The 22,164-nt window shown below is 39.3% G+C and overlaps 1 protein-coding gene across 1 annotated transcript in view; it reads right to left on the reverse strand.

Moving 5' to 3' along the window:
- Positions 1–6,272: 6,272 nt before the first annotated feature.
- LOC108412201 (deleted in malignant brain tumors 1 protein-like) overlaps positions 6,273–22,164 on the reverse strand; it is a gene marked incomplete at its 3' end in the record, with an annotated part of 20,919 nt that continues 5,027 nt past the window's right edge. Inside the window, exons 3-9 of the mRNA XM_037538119.1 lie at positions 12,031–12,339; positions 11,472–11,774; positions 9,329–9,637; positions 8,878–8,948; positions 8,646–8,766; positions 6,765–7,077; positions 6,273–6,489 (exon numbers count right to left, since the gene is read on the reverse strand). Coding sequence (XP_037394016.1) covers positions 6,273–6,489; positions 6,765–7,077; positions 8,646–8,766; positions 8,878–8,948; positions 9,329–9,637; positions 11,472–11,774; positions 12,031–12,339 — 1,643 coding nt within the window. The remainder of the gene's footprint in view (positions 6,490–6,764; positions 7,078–8,645; positions 8,767–8,877; positions 8,949–9,328; positions 9,638–11,471; positions 11,775–12,030; positions 12,340–22,164) is intronic.

Genomic DNA, 22,164 nt, shown 5'->3' on the forward strand with positions numbered 1-22,164 from the left:
TAAAATCCTCTATTGTTGGTCTCATCTGACCATAGAACACAGTCCCACTGAAAGGTCCAATAATTTGGGCAAACTGTAGGAGATTGAGTTTGTTGGTTCATGACAGCAAAAGCACTCTTCTGGTAACCCCCCCAAACAGCTTGTGGTTATTTAGATAGTGTTTGCCTAGCTTGGAGGATGCTTTGACCCCAATACCTAACTAATGTCTGCCATCCATCATCTGTGATCATTAGAGACTCTTTGCCCACTCAAGCCGTCCTCCTCACTGTACATGGGGTCAGTGTAAATATACATTCTCTTCTTTGCAGATTCTTAACACTTACAGTTGTTTAAAACTTCTTAATTATTGCCCTGATACAGAAAATGGGAATTTTCAATAGTTTTGCTATTTTCTTGTAGCCATTTCCTTGTTTGTGCAGCTCAACATCTTTTTGTCATACATCATTGCTGTATTCTCTAGTTGTTTTCTTAGTGATGGATGACTGAGGGAATTTGGCCTGTGCTTCTTCTCATATATATTCCCCAGTGAAACAGGAGGTTCAGACAGACCATTTAAGTGTTCCTTTTCACTCATGAGAATATATTTCAGTTAGATTTCACTCTGAAGATTTTCTATGGGTGCCAACAATTGTGAAAGATACTTATGACAACATTAACTTTTTCTTTTCTTAAATAAAGGTTAGATTTTGCTAATATTTTGAAATAAAGAATAAAGGATAAGTAATTAATAAATTTTTACAGCTCATGATGATCATGATTATAAGAGGTGCCAACATCTGTGGAGGGCAATGTATGACATGTAGTACATTAAATGAAAGCACGTAAAAGTACTAGATGGGTGTGTTCCTCATACCAGCACACACCAGTCCCGTATCACTGTCATGGGAGCAGTTGTGTTTGAGTGAAGATGATGTTGGACAGAAGTGAATCTGAGACTCGTTGCCTCTACACTGAAGCTCCTCTGACCACACCTGACTCTCCCCTCTGCCAAAAGCAGCTGCTCCCAGCACCTCCACAGGAAGCCCACAGCCCAGCTCTCGACACACAACCTCTGCATCCTGCTGGTCAAAGTCAGCATCACACACTGTGGACCAGGTGTCTCCATGAAGTACCTCCACTCTCCCAGAGCAGTGAGAACCGCCAACCAGCCTGACTCCTTATACAATTTTGTTGAAAGATATCATTTTTTAAAAGATGGTAATACAGCTTTTTGTTCCCAAAATAAGAATATTGAAGTCATAAGTTTATAACGTAATATTTCCAAAGACAAAAGGGAACCTAACTAAGTTTGAAAGTCCTCAAAAAGACAAAATATTATTTAGTATTATTCATAAAACAGTAATACAATTTAATGTGAAAATAGAGATTATCCAGTTGTGTATAAGTCATATAATGCAATTAATAAAAAGAAGTTAAATTTACAAAAAAGTGTTTTTTTGCTAATGAAAATCATTGTCAAATAAAAGCTATTCAATGAAAAATAATTTCAAAAATTAATCTTATTGAATAAATTATTGAAATTTAGTAAATCCTACCTGAACAGACGACTCCAGCATCTTTAGAATGATCACAGTAATGTTTACCCCATCCTGCTGATCTACAGTTCTTCAGTGTGGACTCTGATCCACCACAGTCAACTTTACTCATCCAGATTGGTCCTGATCCTGGTCCAAACTGAGCATCACTCAGTGCATCTACAGCCTCGCCACAGCCCAGCTCTCTACACACCACTGCAGCATGTCTCATATCCCAGCCATCACCACACACTGTTCCCCACTGTCCTCTATGAAGAACCTCCACTCTCCCAGCACAGCGACTGCCACCATCCACCAACCTCACACTGCCTGAACAACCGAGATAGAAAAGACAAATATTTATGCATGTGGCCATAACTAGCTATGAAGCCACAAAAGTCCAGCACTCTGTAGATTCAAGACTTTTCCGCTGTGTATCCGAAGTCATGAGATTCACTGTGGATACACTAATGTACTGATAAGCAAGCTGCTACCATATTTGTAAATTATATTATATTATAAAGTCTTTGCTCAGACCAGTTTTAACTTTTTAAGATGTACTTTTATTATTTAAAGTAACACAGGGGAACACACCTATGGTCCAAAGCAAGTGTTTGCTATGTGAGTGTTCATGATGGCAACCAACAGATTACTCATTAAATGCTAACTTCCTGATTTTTTTTTAACTGCTCTTTACTTTGTTTGCAGTGGCTGCTCAGGTTGGACAGAGATGATTTACAGTCATTGGCCTAGTCTTTAAGCTGCACAGTTTGCTGTCAAGTAATTAAACGAGTTCACTTTTTCAATAATAACAGGACAGAGAAGCAAGAGAGACAAGGAGATCAAGCATGAACAGTAAGACGCAGAGAGAGAGAGAGAGAGAGAGAGAGAGAGAGAGAGAGAGAGAGAGAGAGACAGAGTGAATGAGAGCAATAGAACAGATAGTGATGAAGAGAGAGAGAGAGAGAGAGAGAGAGAGAGAGAGAGAGAGACAGAGAGAGAGAGAGAGAGAGAGAGAGAGAGAGAGCTCCTCTTCATGGTTAAATGAGAATGAACAGTCATTGTGGTGCTGGGAGAAATGATTGGAAAATAGGAATCAAAGTCATACTTCAACACAAATTAATATCACTTACATTAATTCTTATTAGTAATCAGAGGAAACTGCAGTGGATATGATTTCAATATTTGTATAACAATTTGACGTGTTTAGCTGTGCAGGTTTAAAATAATTATGATGCCCAGCAAACAGATACATGTAAAACTTCAAATACAGTGGAAACCTTTAATTAAAGTAAATCATAAAGTAAGTCACATAAAACAGACATCTTTTTGTTACTGTAAATCAATAACAGAGAGCAATTTACTTTTTCAAGGAAAATCACTTTATAGTATAAATCAATAAATCAATTTGAGTATAAATAAAAAACAAAGTACAACTAGATTATAAAATTATTAGATTAAACTAGGTATTTAAATTAGTCTTAAATAATTTACTTAATATAATGAAACCATGTAACTGGAGACATATCAATTTATAGAACAATAGCAGAGGGGCACTCTTCTTGGCCTTTATAGAAAGTTTCATGATTTCTGGAAAGTACCAAATGAAAGATTAATTTCTGGTTCATTTTATTCAATAGAATCATGCTTGTGTAAAACTCTGCCAGTACTATGCTTGTTTCATTGTAAAGTTTAGGATGGAATCAAAAGAGTTAAAGTCTCAAACTCCAGAGCACAAATTTTTAAGTTTAAGTTTAATCTAGAACTGCCCTTTTTTATTTTCCATTTCACCTTGAATAGCACAGGAATTACTTTCTGGTGGCCATAAATTTGTTGTCCCACCTAAACTACATTCTGGTACCTAAATGTAGAATGTTTATGGAAGAATGCAAGAAAGAGAAATTAACAAATGAAAGGAAAAGACACATAACAAATATTATGGATGGTTAACAAAGAGAGCAAAGAAGTAATAAATAACATAGAAGAGATTATAAGTTGGCAGTTAATGTAATATACATATTCAGCAGTTGGCTTATGTGTATAGAAAGTGACATTTCTGCAAAAAAAAAGTTGCATGCAAAAAGATACAAAATACAAGAGAAAATATGATCTAAATATCATGTGCAGTACATCAGTAAAATAATGCAATGCTAATTGATGAACATGGCCCTCTTACCAGCACACACCACACCGACATCACTGTCATGGGAGCAGTTGTGTTTGAGTGAAGATGATGGACAGAAGTGAATCTGAGATTCATTGCCTCTACACTGAAGCTCGTCTGACCACACCTGACCCTCCCCTCTGCCAAAAGCAGCTGCTCCCAGCACCTCCACAGGAAGCCCACAGCCCAGCTCTCGACACACAACCTCTGCATCCTGCTGGTCAAAGTCAGCATCACACACTGTGGACCAGGTCTCTCCATGAAGTACCTCCACTCTCCCAGAGCAGTGAGAACCTCCAACCAGCCTGACTCGACCTAACATATTAACATGCAGAAATAGAAATTAATTAATTTGACAAACATTTATGATTGAGAAAAATGTTTTCATGTGCTATGTCAGTTTGGAATTGCCCAGACATCAGAATCACTAGGCTGCCATTGTAACTGGTTGTCATTGTATTATACAAATATGTGATCTATTTATCATCTACAAAGTTTTGATGTTTAGAAAAATCCTTTTCATAAATATTTGTTTTATTACAATGTGTTTGATGTCTCAATTTGTTTTTCTTTGACACCAAGCATTTAAGTGGTTATGTAGTGATGAGTACCTGCACAAATGACTCCAGCATCTTCATTATGATCACAGTAATGTTTACCCCATCCTGGAGAAATACAGTTCTTCAGTGTAGACTCTGATCCACTACAATAAACATTATTCATCCAGATTGGTCCTGATCCTGGTCCAAAATAATCATCACTGAAAGCATGTAGGGCCTCCCCACATGCCATCTCTCCACACACCACCGCAGCATCACTCATATCCCAGCTATTGCCACACACTGTTCCCCACTGTCCTCTATGAAGGACCTCCACTCGCCCATCACAGCGACTGCTACCATCTACCAACCGCACACTGCCTGTACAAAAAGGTGGGAGAGAGATCAATTAAATACAGTGCTGTCCACTCCACAAATATTGGCACACCTGGTAACATGAGCAACACGGGCCTTAAAAACATTTTTATTGCTTATCCTTTTGATCTTTCATTCAAAATAAAAATTCTAACGCTTTTTTGAAGAACAATGACTGAAAAAAAAGCTAAGTCTTACCAGGAAATAAATATTTTTCTCACAAATGTGTGTGTCACAATTATTGGAACCCACTCATTTAATAGATTGTGGAGGTTCCCCCTGCAAAGATAGCAACACCGAGTCCTCTATAGTGCTTAATGGGAGTGGAGAACACATGGCAAGAGATCTGAGACCATTCCTCCATACAGAACCTCCCCAGATCCTTCAGATTCCGAGGTCCACACTGTGTTCGAAGGGCTTTTGGTAAGGGGACTGGGGTGGCCATGGCAAAACCTCAATTCTGTGGTCAGTGAACAAATTTTGTGTTGATTTTGAGGTGTGCTTTGGATCAATGTCCTGCTAGAAGCTTCCTGGCTAAAGCAGTGAGGTTTTGATTTTATTCCAGCTGATACGTGATGGAATCTTTGATACCATCTATCTGAATAAATTGTCCAGAGCCTTGGGTCCTGCCGTATCACAGATCCACCAAAATACTTCACAGTGGAGATAAAATACTATGCTGCATTGCTATCTTTGTGTCCGCACCAAATTCACTACTGCTGTTTGTTACTAAAATCCTCTATTGTTGGTCTCATCTGACCATAGAACACAGTCCCACTGAAAGGTCCAATAATTTGGGCAAACTGTAGGAGATTGAGTTTGTTGGTTCATGACAGCAAAAGCACTCTTCTGGTAACCCCCCCAAACAGCTTGTGGTTATTTAGATTTAGCTTGGAGGACGCTTTGACCCCAATACCTAACTAATGTCTGCCATCCATCATCTGTGATCATTAGAGACTCTTTGCCCACTCAAGCCATCCTCCTCACTATACATGGGGTCAGTGTAAATATACATTCTCTTCTTGGCAGATTCTTAACACTTACAAATGTGTAAAACTTCTTAATTATTGCCCTGATACAGAAAATGGGCATTTTCAATAGTTTTGCTATTTTCTTGTAGCCATTTCCTTGTTTGTGCAGCTCAACATCTTTTGGTCATACATCATTGCTGTATTCTCTAGTTGTTTTCTTAGTGATGGATGACTGAGGGAATTTGGCCTGTGCTTCTTCTCATATATATTCCCCAGTGAAACAGGAGGTTGAGACAGACCATTTAAGTGTTCCTTTTCACTCATGAGAATATATTTCAATTAGATTTCACTCTGAAGATTTTCTATGGGTGCCAACAATTGTGAAAGATACTTATGACAACATTAACTTTTTCTTTTCTTAAATAAAGGTTAGATTTTGCTAATATTTTGAAATAAAGAATAAAGGATAAGTAATTAATACATTTTTACAGCTCATGATGATCATGATTATAAGAGGTGCCAACATCTGTGGAGGGCAATGTATGACATGTAGTACATTAAATGAAAGCACGTAAAAGTACTAGATGGGTGTGTTCCTCATACCAGCACACACCAGTCCCGTATCACTGTCATGGGAGCAGTTGTGTTTGAGTGAAGATGATGTTGGACAGAAGTGAATCTGAGACTCGTTGCCTCTACACTGAAGCTCCTCTGACCACACCTGACCCTCCCCTCTGCCAAAAGCAGCTGCTCCCAGTACCTCCACAGGAAGCCCACAGCCCAGCTCTTGACACACAACCTCTGCATCCTGCTGGTCAAAGTCAGCATCACACACTGTGGACCAGGTGTCTCCATGAAGTACCTCCACTCTCCCAGAGCAGTGAGAACCTCCAACCAGCCTGACTCGACCTAACATATTAACATGCAGAAATAGAAATTAATTAATTTGACAAACATTTATGATTGAGAGAAATGTTTTCATGTGCTATGTCAGTTTGGAATTGCCCAGACATCAGAATCACTAGGCTGTCATTGTAACTGGTTGTCATTGTATTATACAAATATGTGATCTATTTATCATCTACAAAGTTTTGATGTTTAGAAAAATCCTTTTCATAAATATTTGTTTTATTACAATGTGTTTGATGTCTCAATTTGTTTTTCTTTGACACCAAGCATTTAAGTGGTTATGTAGTGATGAGTACCTGCACAAATGACTCCAGCATCTTTATTATGATCACAGTAATGTTTACCCCATCCTGGAGAAATACAGTTCTTCAGTGTAGACTCTGATCCACTACAATAAACATTATTCATCCAGATTGGTCCTGATCCTGGTCCAAAATAATCATCACTGAAAGCATGTAGGGCCTCCCCACATGCCATCTCTCCACACACCACCGCAGCATCACTCATATCCCAGCTATTGCCACACACTGTTCCCCACTGTCCTCTATGAAGGACCTCCACTCGCACATCACAGCGACTGCTACCATCCACCAACCGCACACTGCCTGTACAAAAAGGTGGGAGAGAGATCAATTAAATACAGTGCTGTCCACTCCACAAATATTGGCACACCTGGTAACATGAGCAACACGGGCCTTAAAAACATTTTTATTGCTTATCCTTTTGATCTTTCATTCAAAATAAAAATTCTAACGCTTTTTTGAAGAACAATGACTGAAAAAAAAGCTAAGTCTTACCAGGAAATAAATATTTTTCTCACAAATGTGTGTGTCACAATTATTGGAACCCACTCATTTAATAGATTGTGGAGGTTCCCCCTGCAAAGATAGCAACACCGAGTCCTCTATAGTGCTTAATGGGAGTGGAGAACACATGGCAAGAGATCTGAGACCATTCCTCCATACAGAACCTCCCCAGATCCTTCAGATTCCGAGGTCCACACTGTGTTCGAAGGGCTTTTGGTAAGGGGACTGGGGTGGCCATGGCAAAACCTCAATTCTGTGGTCAGTGAACAAATTTTGTGTTGATTTTGAGGTGTGCTTTGGATCAATGTCCTGCTAGAAGCTTCCTGGCTAAAGCAGTGAGGTTTTGATTTTATTCCAGCTGATACGTGATGGAATCTTTGATACCATCTATCTGAATAAATTGTCCAGAGCCTTGGGTCCTGCCGTATCACAGATCCACCAAAATACTTCACAGTGGAGATAAAATACTATGCTGCATTGCTATCTTTGTGTCCGCACCAAATTCACTACTGCTGTTTGTTACTAAAATCCTCTATTGTTGGTCTCATCTGACCATAGAACACAGTCCCACTGAAAGGTCCAATAATTTGGGCAAACTGTAGGAGATTGAGTTTGTTGGTTCATGACAGCAAAAGCACTCTTCTGGTAACCCCCCCAAACAACTTGTGGTTATTTAGATTTAGCTTGGAGGACGCTTTGACCCCAATACCTAACTAATGTCTGCCATCCATCATCTGTGATCATTAGAGACTCTTTGCCCACTCAAGCCATCCTCCTCACTATACATGGGGTCAGTGTAAATATACATTCTCTTCTTGGCAGATTCTTAACACTTACAAATGTGTAAAACTTCTTAATTATTGCCCTGATACAGAAAATGGGCATTTTCAATAGTTTTGCTATTTTCTTGTAGCCATTTCCTTGTTTGTGCAGCTCAACATCTTTTGGTCATACATCATTGCTGTATTCTCTAGTTGTTTTCTTAGTGATGGATGACTGAGGGAATTTGGCCTGTGCTTCTTCTCATATATATTCCCCAGTGAAACAGGAGGTTGAGACAGACCATTTAAGTGTTCCTTTTCACTCATGAGAATATATTTCAATTAGATTTCACTCTGAAGATTTTCTATGGGTGCCAACAATTGTGAAAGATACTTATGACAACATTAACTTTTTCTTTTCTTAAATAAAGGTTAGATTTTGCTAATATTTTGAAATAAAGAATAAAGGATAAGTAATTAATACATTTTTACAGCTCATGATGATCATGATTATAAGAGGTGCCAACATCTGTGGAGGGCAATGTATGACATGTAGTACATTAAATGAAAGCACGTAAAAGTACTAGATGGGTGTGTTCCTCATACCAGCACACACCAGTCCTGTATCACTGTCATGGGAGCAGTTGTGTTTGAGTGAAGAAGATGTTGGACAGAAGTGAATCTGAGACTCGTTGCCTCTACAGTGAAGCTCCTCTGACCACACCTGACCCTCCCCTCTGCTAAAAGCAGCTGCTCCCAGCACCTCCACAGGAAGCCCACAGCCCAGCTCTCGACACACAACCTCTGCATCCTGCTGGTCAAAGTCAGCATCACACACTGTGGACCAGGTGTCTCCATGAAGTACCTCCACTCTCCCAGAGCAGTGAGAACCGCCAACCAGCCTGACTCCTTATACAATTTTGTTGAAAGATATCATTTTTTTAAAAGATGGTAATACAGCTTTTTTTTTCCAAAATAAGAATATTGAAGTCATAAGTTTATAACGTAATATTTCCAGAGACAAAAGGGAACCTAACTAAGTTTGAAAGTCCTCAAAAAGACAAAATATTATTTAGTATTATTCATAAAACAGTAATACAATTTAATGTGAAAATAGAGATTATCCAGTTGTGTATAAGTCATATAATGCAATTAATAAAAAGAAGTTAAATTTACAAAAAAGTGTTTTTTTGCTAATGAAAATCATTGTCAAATAAAAGCTATTCAATGAAAAATAATTTCAAAAATTAATCTTATTGAATAAATTATTGAAATTTAGTAAATCCTACCTGAACAGACGACTCCAGCATCTTTAGAATGATCACAGTAATGTTTACCCCATCCTGCTGATCTACAGTTCTTCAGTGTGGACTCTGATCCACCACAGTCAACTTTACTCATCCAGATTGGTCCTGATCCTGGTCCAAACTGAGCATCACTCAGTGCATCTACAGCCTCGCCACAGCCCAGCTCTCTACACACCACTGCAGCATGTCTCATATCCCAGCCATCACCACACACTGTTCCCCACTGTCCTCTATGAAGAACCTCCACTCTCCCAGCACAGCGACTGCCACCATCCACCAACCTCACACTGCCTGAACAACCGAGATAGAAAAGACAAATATTTATGCATGTGGCCATAACTAGCTATGAAGCCACAAAAGTCCAGACCTCTGTAGATTCAAGACTTTTCCGCTGTGTATCCGAAGTCATGAGATTCACTGTGGATACACTAATGTACTGATAAGCAGGCTGCTACCATATTTGTAAATTATATTATATTATAAAGTCTTTGCTCAGACCAGTTTTAACTTTTTAAGATGTACTTTTATTATTTAAAGTAACACAGGGGAACACACCTATGGTCCAAAGCAAGTGTTTGCTATGTGAGTGTTCATGATGGCAACCAACAGATTACTCATTAAATGCTAACTTCCTGATTTTTTTTAAACTGCTCTTTACTTTGTTTGCAGTGGCTGCTCAGGTTGGACAGAGATGATTTACAATCATTGGCCTAGTCTTTAAGCTCCACAGTTTGCTGTCAAGTAATTAAACGAGTTCACTTTTTCAATAATAACAGGACAGAGAAGCAAGAGAGACAAGGAGATCAAGCATGAACAGTAAGACGCAGAGAGAGAGAGAGAGAGAGAGAGAGAGAGAGAGAGAGAGAGAGAGACAGAGTGAATGAGAGCAATAGAACAGATAGTGATGAAGAGAGAGAGAGAGAGACAGAGAGAGAGAGAGAGAGAGAGAGAGAGAGAGAGCTCCTCTTCGTCTGTTAAATGAGAATGAACAGTCATTGTGGTGCTGGGAGAAATGATTGGAAAATAGGAATCAAAGTCATACTTCAACACAAATTAATATCACTTACATTAATTCTTATTAGTAATCAGAGGAAACTGCAGTGGATATGATTTCAATATTTGTATAACAATTTGACATGTTTAGCTGTGCAGGTTTAAAATAATTATGATGCCCAGCAAACAGATACATGTAAAACTTCAAATACAGTGGAAACCTTTAATTAAAGTAAATCATAAAGTAAGTCACATAAAACAGACATCTTTTTGTTCAATCAATTGAATATTCAATCAATCAATAACAGAGAGCAATTTACTTTTTCAAGGAAAATCACTTCATAGTATAAATCAATAAATCAATTTGAGTATAAATAAAAAACAAAGTACAACTAGATTATAAAATTATTAGATTAAACTAGGTATTTAAATTAGTCTTAAATAATTTACTTAATATAATGAAACCATGTAACTGGAGACATATCAATTTATAGAACAATAGCAGAGGGGCACTCTTCTTGGCCTTTATAGAAAGTTTCATGATTTCTGGAAAGTACCAAATGAAAGATTAATTTCTGGTTCATTTTATTCAATAGAATCATGCTTGTGTAAAACTCTGCCAGTACTATGCTTGTTTCATTGTAAAGTTTAGGATGGAATCAAAAGAGTTAAAGTCTCAAACTCCAGAGCACAAATTTTTAAGTTTAAGTTTAATCTAGAACTGCCCTTTTTTATTTTCCATTTCACCTTGAATAGCACAGGAATTACTTTCTGGTGGCCATAAATTTGTTGTCCCACCTAAACTACATTCTGGTACCTAAATGTAGAATGTTTATGGAAGAATGCAAGAAAGAGAAATTAACAAATGAAAGGAAAAGACACATAACAAATATTATGGATGGTTAACAAAGAGAGCAAAGAAGTAATAAATAACATAGAAGAGATTATAAGTTGGCAGTTAATGTAATATACATATTCAGCAGTTGGCTTATGTGTATAGAAAGTGACATTTCTGCAAAAAAAAAGTTGCATGCAAAAAGATACAAAATACAAGAGAAAATATGATCTAAATATCATGTGCAGTACATCAGTAAAATAATGCAATGCTAATTGATGAACATGGCCCTCTTACCAGCACACACCACACCGACATCACTGTCATGGGAGCAGTTGTTTTTGAGTGAAGATGATGGACAGAAGTGAATCTGAGATTCATTGCCTCTACACTGAAGCTCCTCTGACCACACCTGACCCTCCCCTCTGCCAAAAGCAGCTGCTCCCAGCACCTCCACAGGAAGCCCACAGCCCAGCTCTCGACACACAACCTCTGCATCCTGCTGGTCAAAGTCAGCATCACACACTGTGGACCAGGTCTCTCCATGAAGCACCTCCACTCTCCCAGAGCAGCGAGAAGCACCAACCAGCCTGATTCTTCCTGAAATATTAACATGTGAGAATAGAAATGAATTAACTAGACAAACATTTGTGATTGAGAGAAATGTTTTTTATGTGCTAAGCCAGTTTTGGAATATGAGTGGAAAACTATATATTTATATATCATGTTTTTTTAGTTTTGATAGAGACTTAATAGAGATTAATTTGATAAAGACTTTGATAGAGACTCTTACTCTGACCTAAATTTAATTGGTAGTATATTGAAAGATTATTTCCAAAAGCTCTGTAGTGATTACCTGAACAAATGACTCCAGCATCTTCGGTATTATCACAGTTATGTTCACCCCAATCTGTTAATGTGCAGTTCTTCAATGTAGACTCTGATCCATTACAATTCACATCATCCAGCCATATTGGTTCTGATCCTGGTCCAAAGTGAGCTCTACCCAGTGCAGTTACAGACTCTCCACAGCCCAGCTCTCTACACACCACTGCAGCATCACTTATATCCCAGTCATCATCACACACTGTTCCCCACTGACCGTCATGAAGAACCTCCACTCTCCCAGCACATCGACTGCCACCATCCACCAACCTCACTGTGACTGCACAACAGAGAGAGAGCACGAGAGAGAGGACAAGAACACAGACACATTACATGGCCACCAAAACATCACACCATATGTGCTTGTTGAATATTTCACACAAAAGCTTTAATGCAGTTGGCCGATAAGGCCTAGCTGGATGTCAGGGCTCAGTACTGGGTGCTGTAGTTCTTCCACATCAACTCCATCCATCCATCCATCCATCCATCCATCCATCCATCCATCCATCATCTTCCGCTTCTCTGGGGTTCGGGTCGCGGGGGCAGCATCTTAAGCAATGAGGCCCAGACCTCCCTTTCCCCAGCCACTTCCACTAGCTCTCCGGGGGGATTCCGAGGCGCTCCCAGGCCAGCTGGGCAATATAGTCACGCCAGCGTGTCCTGGGTCTTCCCCGGGGTCTCCTTCCTGGTGGACTTGCCTGTGACACCTCACGAGAGAGGCGTCCAGGAGGCATCCTAACCAGATGCCCGAACCACCTCAACTGGTTCATCTCGACGTGAAGAAGCAGCGGCTCTATTCCGAGTCCCTCCCGGATGACCGAACTTCTCACCCTATCTCTAAGGGAGAGTCCAGACACCCTGCTGAGGAAACTCATTTTTGGTCATTACCCAAAGCTCATAACCATAGGTGAGGGTAGGAACGTCGATCGACCGGTAAATCGAGAGCTTTGCCTTGTGGCTCAGCTCTTTCTTTACCACAACAGACCGGTAAAGAGCCTGCATCACTGCTGACCCAGCACAAATCTGCCTATCAATCTCCCGCTCTCTTGTACCATCACTCATGAACAAGACCCCGAGATACTCCTCCACTTGAGGCAAGAGCTTATCCCAGACCCAGAGAGGGCTCTCCACCCTTTTCCGCCTGAGAACCATGGTCTCGGATTTAGAGGTACTGATTCTCATCCCGGCCGCTTCACACTCGGCTGCAAACCGATCCAGCAAAAGCTGAAGTTCACGGCCTGATGTCCCCAATAAGACCACATCATCTGCAAACAGCAGCGATGTGACCTTGAAGTCACCGAACCGGACACCCTCCGTCCCCTGACTGCGCCTAGAAATTCTATCCATAAAAATTATGAATAGAATCGGTGACAAAGGGCAGCCCTGATGGAGTCCAACTCTCACTGGGAACGAGTCTGACTTACTGCCGGCCATGCGAACCAAGCTCCTGCTTTGTTTGTACAGGGCCTGAATGGCTCGTAGCATAGAGCCATGTACCCAGTACTCCCGAAGCTCCTCCCACAGAATACCCTGGGGAACACAGTCAAATGCCACAAAGCACATGTGGACTGGTTGGGCAAACTCCCATGAGCCCTCCAGAATCCTGGAGAGGGTGAAGAGTTGGTCCAGTGTTCCACGACCAGGGCGGAACCCGCACTGCTCCTCCTGGATCTGAGGTTCGACTATAAGCCGGACTGTCTTCTCCAGTACCCCTGCATAGACCTTACCAGGGAGGCTGAGAAGTGTGATTCCCCTGTAGTTGGAACATACCCTCCGGTACCCTTTTTTAAAAAGAGGCACCACCACCCCAGACTGCCAATCCAGTGGCACCGCCCCCGATGTCCACGCAAAGAACTCGGGACGGATCTCATCCACCCCTGGAGCCTTGCCACCAAGTAGCTACCTTATGACTTCGGCCTCAGTAATGGACGAGCCTATTCCCATGTCCCCAGACTCAGCCTCCTCACTGGAGAACGTGTCGGTGGGATTGAGAAGGTCCTCAAAGTATTCCTTCCACCGCCCAATGACGTCTTCAGTCGAAGTCAACAGCACACCATCTAAACTATATACAGTGCTAGTGGCACACTGCTTTCCCCTTCTGAGTCACCTGACGGTTTGCCAGAATCTTTTCGGAGCCGACTTAAAGTCACTTTCCAAGGCCTCACAGGTGATCAGTTGACAGCTCAGCTCCTCTCTTTACCCGAGTGTCCAAAACACATGGCCACAAGTCTGATGACACGACTACAAAGTCAATCATTGAACTGCGGCCTAGGGTGACCTGGTGCCATGTGCACTTATCGACATCCTTGTGGTCAAACATGGTGTTTGTGATGGACAAATTGTGGTTTGCACAGAAGTCCAAAAACTGAACACCACTCGAGAAGGCGTAGGGAAGCTTCCCTCTCGTCCACCGGAGAAAACCCCAACATACAGGCACTGGGGCTATGAGTCGAGGGGCTATGAGAAAGCCTACACCCGCCCGCCGCCTCTCACCTTGGCCAACCCCAGAAAAGAATAAAGTCCAGCCCCTCTCAAGGAGATTGGACCCAGAGCCCAAGCTGTGTGTTGAGGTGAGCCCGACTATATGTAGCCGGTATCTCTCAACCTCATGCACCAACTCAGGCTCCTTCCCCACCAGTGAGGTAACATTCCAAGTTCCAAAAGCCAGTTTCAGCAACCGAGGATCAGAACACCAAGGCCCACGCCTTCAGACACTGCCCGATCCACAAAGCACCGAACCCCTACTACTGCCCCTCCCATTGGTGGTGGGTAGATGGGAGGGGAAACTCCTGTAACCCCTTCGGGCTGGGCCCGGCCGGGCACCATAAGTTAATGCCCGGCCGCCAGACGCTCGCTGGCGAGCCACTCCCCCAGGCCTAGATCCAGGGTGGGGCCCCGGTAACCCTGATCCGGGCAGGGTATACAAGTCCCATTCTTTCATTATTTTCATAGGGGGAATTTTGGATCACTCTTTGTCTGACCTGTCACCTAGGACCAGTTTGCCATGGGAGACACTACCAGGAGCTTTGCTCCAGACAACATAGCTCCTAGGATCATTCAAGCACGCAAAACATCAACTCACCAAGTCATTTTTTCATGGACTTTGCTTTGTGCATGGGAGCACTGTCATGGAAAGGGCCTTCTCCAAACTGTTGTATGCACTGAAGCATACAGCGGTCTAGAATGTTACACTGTGCTGTTACATCACTGTTTCACTGCACTGGAACTAAGGGACCCCACCCACACTATGGAAACAGCCTCAGACTATGATTCCTCACCTACACAATCTTACTGTTTTCATTACATTTGTTTTCAGTATTTCTTTTGCATTAAATATTTTAACCAAATTTATAGTCTCCAGGAGCAGTCTAGGATGTGGACTCTAAGGTCAATTTTGGTTCACAATTTAAACACTTCAATCAAGTTTGGAGACTGGTACCAACTTATTCACTGAGAGCTCTTGAGCTGCTGATTACATTTTTGAATAATAAAAGTATGACTAAGTGACTATATTTTGTACATATTCCCAGTATATGATCTAATATGTGATCTATGCATTTAAGCTGGTAATGTTCTTTTCCTAAAGTTTTGGAGGCTTAATGAATTAAATTCTGCCAAAGGAGCAGGACTGGATAATTTACCAGCAAGATTTCTCAGAGATGCTGCCGAGGTCATCAATCCTTGTATTTCTCATTCTGTTAATCTTTCTTAATTGCATTATCAAAGGTAAATGAAAAAAAAAACATACAGGAACAAATAAATGAATGCATTACAAAAACTAGTCTGTTATATGAGCTACAGTCAAGTTTTAGAAAATCCTACAGATGCATCTGCTCTACCTAACTGATTTCCTCTGTTTACTCAAGTAAAGTGGTTAAATGTGGAAAGGAGAATTGCCTGTGTTAAGATATTGCTTACTTATAAAATTGTTTAAAAAAGAGCCCCGGAGTATTTGATGAATGTTTTCTATGGTTAGAGACATTTCTGTGTGGTTTTTAATCATGAAATTAATTCAATCAATCAATCAATCAATCAATCAATCAATCAATCAATCAATCATCAAAATGTTTGACAATTTACAGAGATTTGTGTGTGGATGTTTTTACAAACAGAGCTTGGCATAATTGAATGCTTCGTACAGCTCTGTCCCATTGACACATACATCAGTAAATACAGATTTTTAAAGGTTAGTTTAAAAATATATTCCAGTACAAGGTTTGCAATATTATTATTGCAATTAACACAAAAAAAATAGAAAAACAGTGTAATGAAATTAAATAGTACAATTGACTATCTTCTGTCTTTACATGTGTTGCGTATATTATATCAAATTTGTCTTTTTAAAGTGTAATATCACACATTAAAAAAAGAGAAAAAAATCATCAAGACATTTTTATCAAGACAAGGACAGGCAAACAGGAGTGCACTGTTTTATGAAACAAAATAATATATAATGGAAGGCTTAATTATCTGCACTTTATGTATTCTTTGTGTATGACCACTAGAAAACTGGGTTTTTAAATAACGTGTGATGTAGCACAACAGATAATGTAGGACATACAACCTGATATTGAGCCATATAAAAACACTTATTGATCTCACATTTGGGCAAATCTAAGTGGATCAATATATGGAAATATTTTGTACAGTACAAACTATGTTTAGACATGCACATTAGACACACATTAGACATGTGTGAGCAGTGAAAAATGTGACAAGTTCAGAAATCAAGGCTCAGCTTTTGTACACTGAGACCAAAATCTCTGAGACTAAAACTGTAGAATGATGCAGTTCATTCAGTTCAGCAACAATGTAAATGCAATTTAGTTCAAAACTATACTGCTCTCCTGGGATTTTGCCTTATTTGTTTAAAATCTGTCGTTAACCATCCCAAAAGATCAATGTGGAAGAAAATCCACATTTGAGGCTCTTCGTCAACAATGTTTATTAAGTCGAGGTGCACGTATGTGGTTTGAATGTAGTCCTACTTGTAATTATCCTGTTTTGTAATTGTAATTACAATGATTGCTGTTTTTTTCTGTAACTAACGGGATACGGTTATTTTTTATAACCATATTATGTAACATCATTACATGTGTTCTGTTACTATGTACACTGCTGTTTTATCTTATTTTTTATGCTGTCACAGTCCTCCACGATGCAATGCTGAAGGTGGTGTTTATTGTGGATTTCCTCAGCATACACAATTTTTTTGAGATGACCTCAGAGACAAAAGTTGATAATAAACAAAATAAAATAAGATAAAACAGTGTCCTGTGACTTTTGACTCACCCTGTATAACCTTTATTTGAAGTACAATGTTTGAAAAAATAAATAAATCTTTTTTCTCTCTCAAATCTGAGTGTGCCACAACTGGTGGAACCCTTCTTTGTGCAGCCTCCCTTCGCAGCCCTATGTATTCTCCTATAATGCTGAATGAGCCTTTTCAGCTCCCACATGTTTTCAAAGGGATTTAAGTCAGGGCACTGGGGTGACCATGGGAAAACCTTAATTCTGTGGTCAGTGAACTATTTTGTGTTGGTTTTGATGTAGAGGAAGCTGAAGTTAGCTCTTCGTTCTTATTTCCCATTCCACTTTAAATAATGCAGCAGTTCCATTCAGACCTTCATCCATTTCACTTGGTCACTTTGTTAGTATTATTTATTATATCATATCACTGCTATAGACAATAACACTGTCACTTTAAAATGTATATATACTTTTCTCAGATCATGCTTTGTTTATTAGATTTGTACATAGCAGAGAGTTTTTCTACATAGGTCCCTCCTGTCTCTATGTTTTGTGTATAATTTGTGTTTATTTACAATATTTCATATTTAGTATTTTCTTTTGTATTTTTACTTTGTTTTGTCTGCACTGTTTTTAGTATGTATGTAATGCTGCCCTGCTGTAGAGTGACTGCCTGAGCCACACCACAAGCATTTCAATGCATTAATGTCCTGACATGTTGTGCAAATGACAAAAAAACTTGACACTTGAAGGTTGGAATAGAAATTTGAATAAGACGTTAACATCAGCCTTGAGAGATTAGCAAATCAAATTTAATGCAACTGTGTGAATCTGGCAATGATATCATCCTATCTAGTTCAGGCAGTGCCTGTTGCAGAATTTATTACATTTGCTTCAAGTCTGTAATTCATCAGCGCATTAGTTTTTGAAATTGAAACTCCAGTTAAAGTTAAAAGATGTAACTTATCTAGATGTAAAATATCTATTTAGACATTTAAAAGGGTATCTGTCCCTCAAAATGTATTATTTTCTACTTGTGCAAAGCCAAAACTGAATGTAACAAATAAAGGTAGTCATCAGTTTTCTGTACAGTTGATACTTTCAGTGCTTTACTACAAAAGCTGTGACAGGCTTTGTTGAAATATTAAAGGATACAGTACAGGTAAGACATAAATGGACCATAAACATGTTTTATGCATGCCAAGGCAATATGCTTTCCCCTGCAATAATTATTTCAAATTTGCTGTGTTGTTTTTCCTTCTCTTTGTAAATCTCAACTGTTAGATTTGAACTTAGTTTAATTGTCTTCTCTGGGTGGAAGTTGTGCCTGTGCTGAATAGACATATGCTTCATAATGAAAGTGCTGCAGTGTTGGAAAAAAGAAAACAAACAAATAAATAAATATATAAATAAGATTAGAAATAAAACAATTAGTGAAACCTGACAGTGAAGGAGCAGAACCTCAGCCCAGATGCTTATAAGCCCATTCTCAGCCTCACACTTTTAGCAAAACTCCACACACCATGTGTTACAGACCAGTAAACACACTTCTCTACATTAGACACAGAAATCTAACATGATGTCACTTCTTTGCTGTTTCAAATACCACACCTGTGAACCAACTGATGAAACATGACCATCAGATGTACAGACACTTAGGTGATTCATTGTAAACTTACCAATCAGGCATAAGCATTACAGAAAGGCAGCTGATGAGATTTATAACATTTTTTCATGCTTGACTTTTTGTCTCCACAATTTTTTTTTATAAATCAATGTGAAGACCAGTTATTAATGTCAGTGTTACTGAGCTCTTCTGAGGGGTAATCAAACTAATCTCCTAAGTAGTGGACATGGTTGCAAGTGATGAGCTAAGCATCTCTGTTGTACTGGACTCCTGCTCAGTGGATAGTGGAAGTAGTAGACAGAAAAAAAAAAGTATTTCTAATCTTCATTTATTTTATCAGGCATCTCTCTCACACACACTTTCACACAAACATGCTTATAATAGAATGTCTCCTATTTTCTAAACATGTTTTTTCCTTCATTGATAAACTTAAGATTATTTAGTCAGATCATAATGACAAGACCTCTAGAATGTAGCATAAGTTTGCATTCACCTGACATACTGGATCCCTATCACTACCCCTCCTCCTCTTCAACATAACATAGTTGGTCCAGAGTCACTTCCACACAATTCTGTTATTCTGGTTTTAATATATCAGTCAGACCATTAAGGCCATGAATATGCAATGTCAAAAGCACTTTGCTGATTTAGTCAGATCATAATGAGTGTAAACCGTGGTTAGGATTCTACCCATGGAATAGTAAATAAAAATATGTTCTGGAAAACAAAACGTGTTCTTTCATATATTATTCATATATTTTACTCTAACAATATCTCTGAGTAAAATCATAACCAAGGCATTTACATAGTTCAGACTGTTCAGCCTAAAAAAGTTTAGCCCTAACCATCCATGATTATGTTTAAAGTTCTCATTATGATAGATCAGAAAGAATAAAGCAATCTTGACTTAAGGTCTCTCATGTAAAACTTAAACAAGAGCTTAAAGTACAGAGTTAGTGATAATACTGAACACAACCACAGAAACACATCAATGTAATAAAATATGACTCAAACAGCACTAAAATAACAGAGAGAGAAAGAAGGAGAGAGAGAGAGAGAGAGAGAGAGAGAAAGAGAGAGAGAGAGAGAGAGAGAGAGAGAGAGAGAGAGAGAGAGAGAGAGAGAGAGAGAGAGAGAGAGAAATTATATATCTGTGATTCTTTGACAGAGAGAATGTACTTACCAGCTGTGGTGAGTGAGATTGTGGAGGACAGAAGAATGAGAGCCACACAGCTGTCCATCTCCCTCTGACCTGCACACAGTCTGTTCAACTCAGCAGCAGAATAAGCTTCACCTCTGCTCCCCCAGAGAGACTGAAGAAACTGAGAGAGAGAAAGAGAGAGAGAGAGAGAGAGAGAGAGAGAGAGAGAGAGAGAGGCTCCCCACAGCCGCCAATCACCTTCACTATGACCTTATTAGAAAGAGGAGAGGAAATCATCAAACATTTTCAGAGACAAATCAGAGGAGGCGTTTTTTTCTTTCTCCATATTTATCAAAAGAGCGTCAGCGCTGATGAACAGAACTCCACCTCCATCTCTAGAGGTGTGTGAGTGAGGAGAGACGCTCGCAGCAGTGTGGTGAGAAACACACCAACATACAGGAGACTGACTTCAGAGAGAGGAAACACTCCAGTGTAATACAGCGTTAATGCTGCACCTGCAGAGAGCTGATCCACACACTGATAACCAGCTCACACACACACACACACACACACACACACACACACACACACACACACACTGATAACCACCTCACACACAAAACTGCTCTGAGTTAGAATCCAGACACACAGAAATACTAGTTTGTCATTTAGTAAAGTTAAAATAAGCTAAGCTTATTTTATTTTACTTATTTGAAGTGAAAATGCTGCTTTTTCATTATTTTGTATAACAGAGAGCCCAGTGTGATGGACTCATGATTAAAAACAAATATAAAATAGCATACAATTAGGCAAATATTGTATACAAATAAAATTTTTAGCATAATTTAATACTTTTTTTGTCACAGTCATTAAACTGATCACCATTACACACATAATTGCAGCTCTTACACAAAAAATGGTTTGAGTCACTGCAGTACATTTTCTTCTCCACAAGATGGCAGCAGAGGATCAATAATCAGTGAATTTAGTCACTGGGAGCTGAAGGTGCTGAAGTGCACTTTCTCTGCACTGACCTGCTGAGGTCACTGCGAGGGTCTCAGTGTCTCTAATGGCTTCTGTGTCTCTCAGATATATGAAATAGGTTTTACAAAAAAGCTTTAAACATTTAATAACGTGCTGCTTTCAATTCATCACTTTAATATTCAATCAAAGTCCTGGATGTAAAGTGAATTGAGGTAGAATTACACTGTTAAAAAAAGCTAAAATAATGAATAAAATTAATAATAATATTTCTTTATATAATTACTAAGAAAATAAAATCACTCAAATGAACTTCAGTCCTTCCAGAACTAGAATCTATCACTTGTGTTCAGCTGTAAACTGAAAGTTGTACTCTGTCATTCCTGAGTTCAGGATTAGTCACAGAAATAATGAATGCAGTCTGAAGAAAATAACTCAAATCTTATATGAAAGCACTGTGGCAGTACTCCTGTAATCATATTTCTGACCAACATTCATGACATTATTTTCTCTGTAGTCTGTTCACAGCTCAGACACTGTGGATTTAAAACATTCACTGAAGGTTTATTTGATTGAATCCTTCTTTCAGTTTAGAATAGAGTGTGTTATCATATTACTGCGATAATTGAACTGCAAAATATTTAATTCATTTGAGGTTGTTTGAATGTGAGTGAATGTTTATAGTATTCGAATGAACTTTGACCTTTGAATATCACCAATCATAGAGAATGGTATTCAAACTGTGATGAACAAACTTAAATAATGATGAAATCTACACAGTGAAGTTCAGACACCTGAGACACGAAATGTAATGAATGTAATGCAGAAACAGAGCTGCTGCCTGTTTGAGGTCATTTATTACATTTACTTTCATTTAATCATATTTTTTTATACTATTCCATTAATTCCATTACCTTCCTCTTCCCCAACATAGCCTTATGCAGGCTGCTAACAAGACCTCTAGAATGCAGCATAAGTTTGCATTCACCTGACATACTGGATCCCTATCACTACCCCTCCTCCTCTTCAACATAGCATAGTTGGTCCAGAGTCACTTCCACACAATTCTGTTATTCTGGTTTTAATATATCAGTCAGACCATTAAG

The sequence above is a fragment of the Pygocentrus nattereri genome, chromosome 1 (assembly GCF_015220715.1).
Source record: "Pygocentrus nattereri isolate fPygNat1 chromosome 1, fPygNat1.pri, whole genome shotgun sequence".
In the NCBI taxonomy this organism is placed as follows: domain Eukaryota; kingdom Metazoa; phylum Chordata; class Actinopteri; order Characiformes; family Serrasalmidae; genus Pygocentrus; species Pygocentrus nattereri.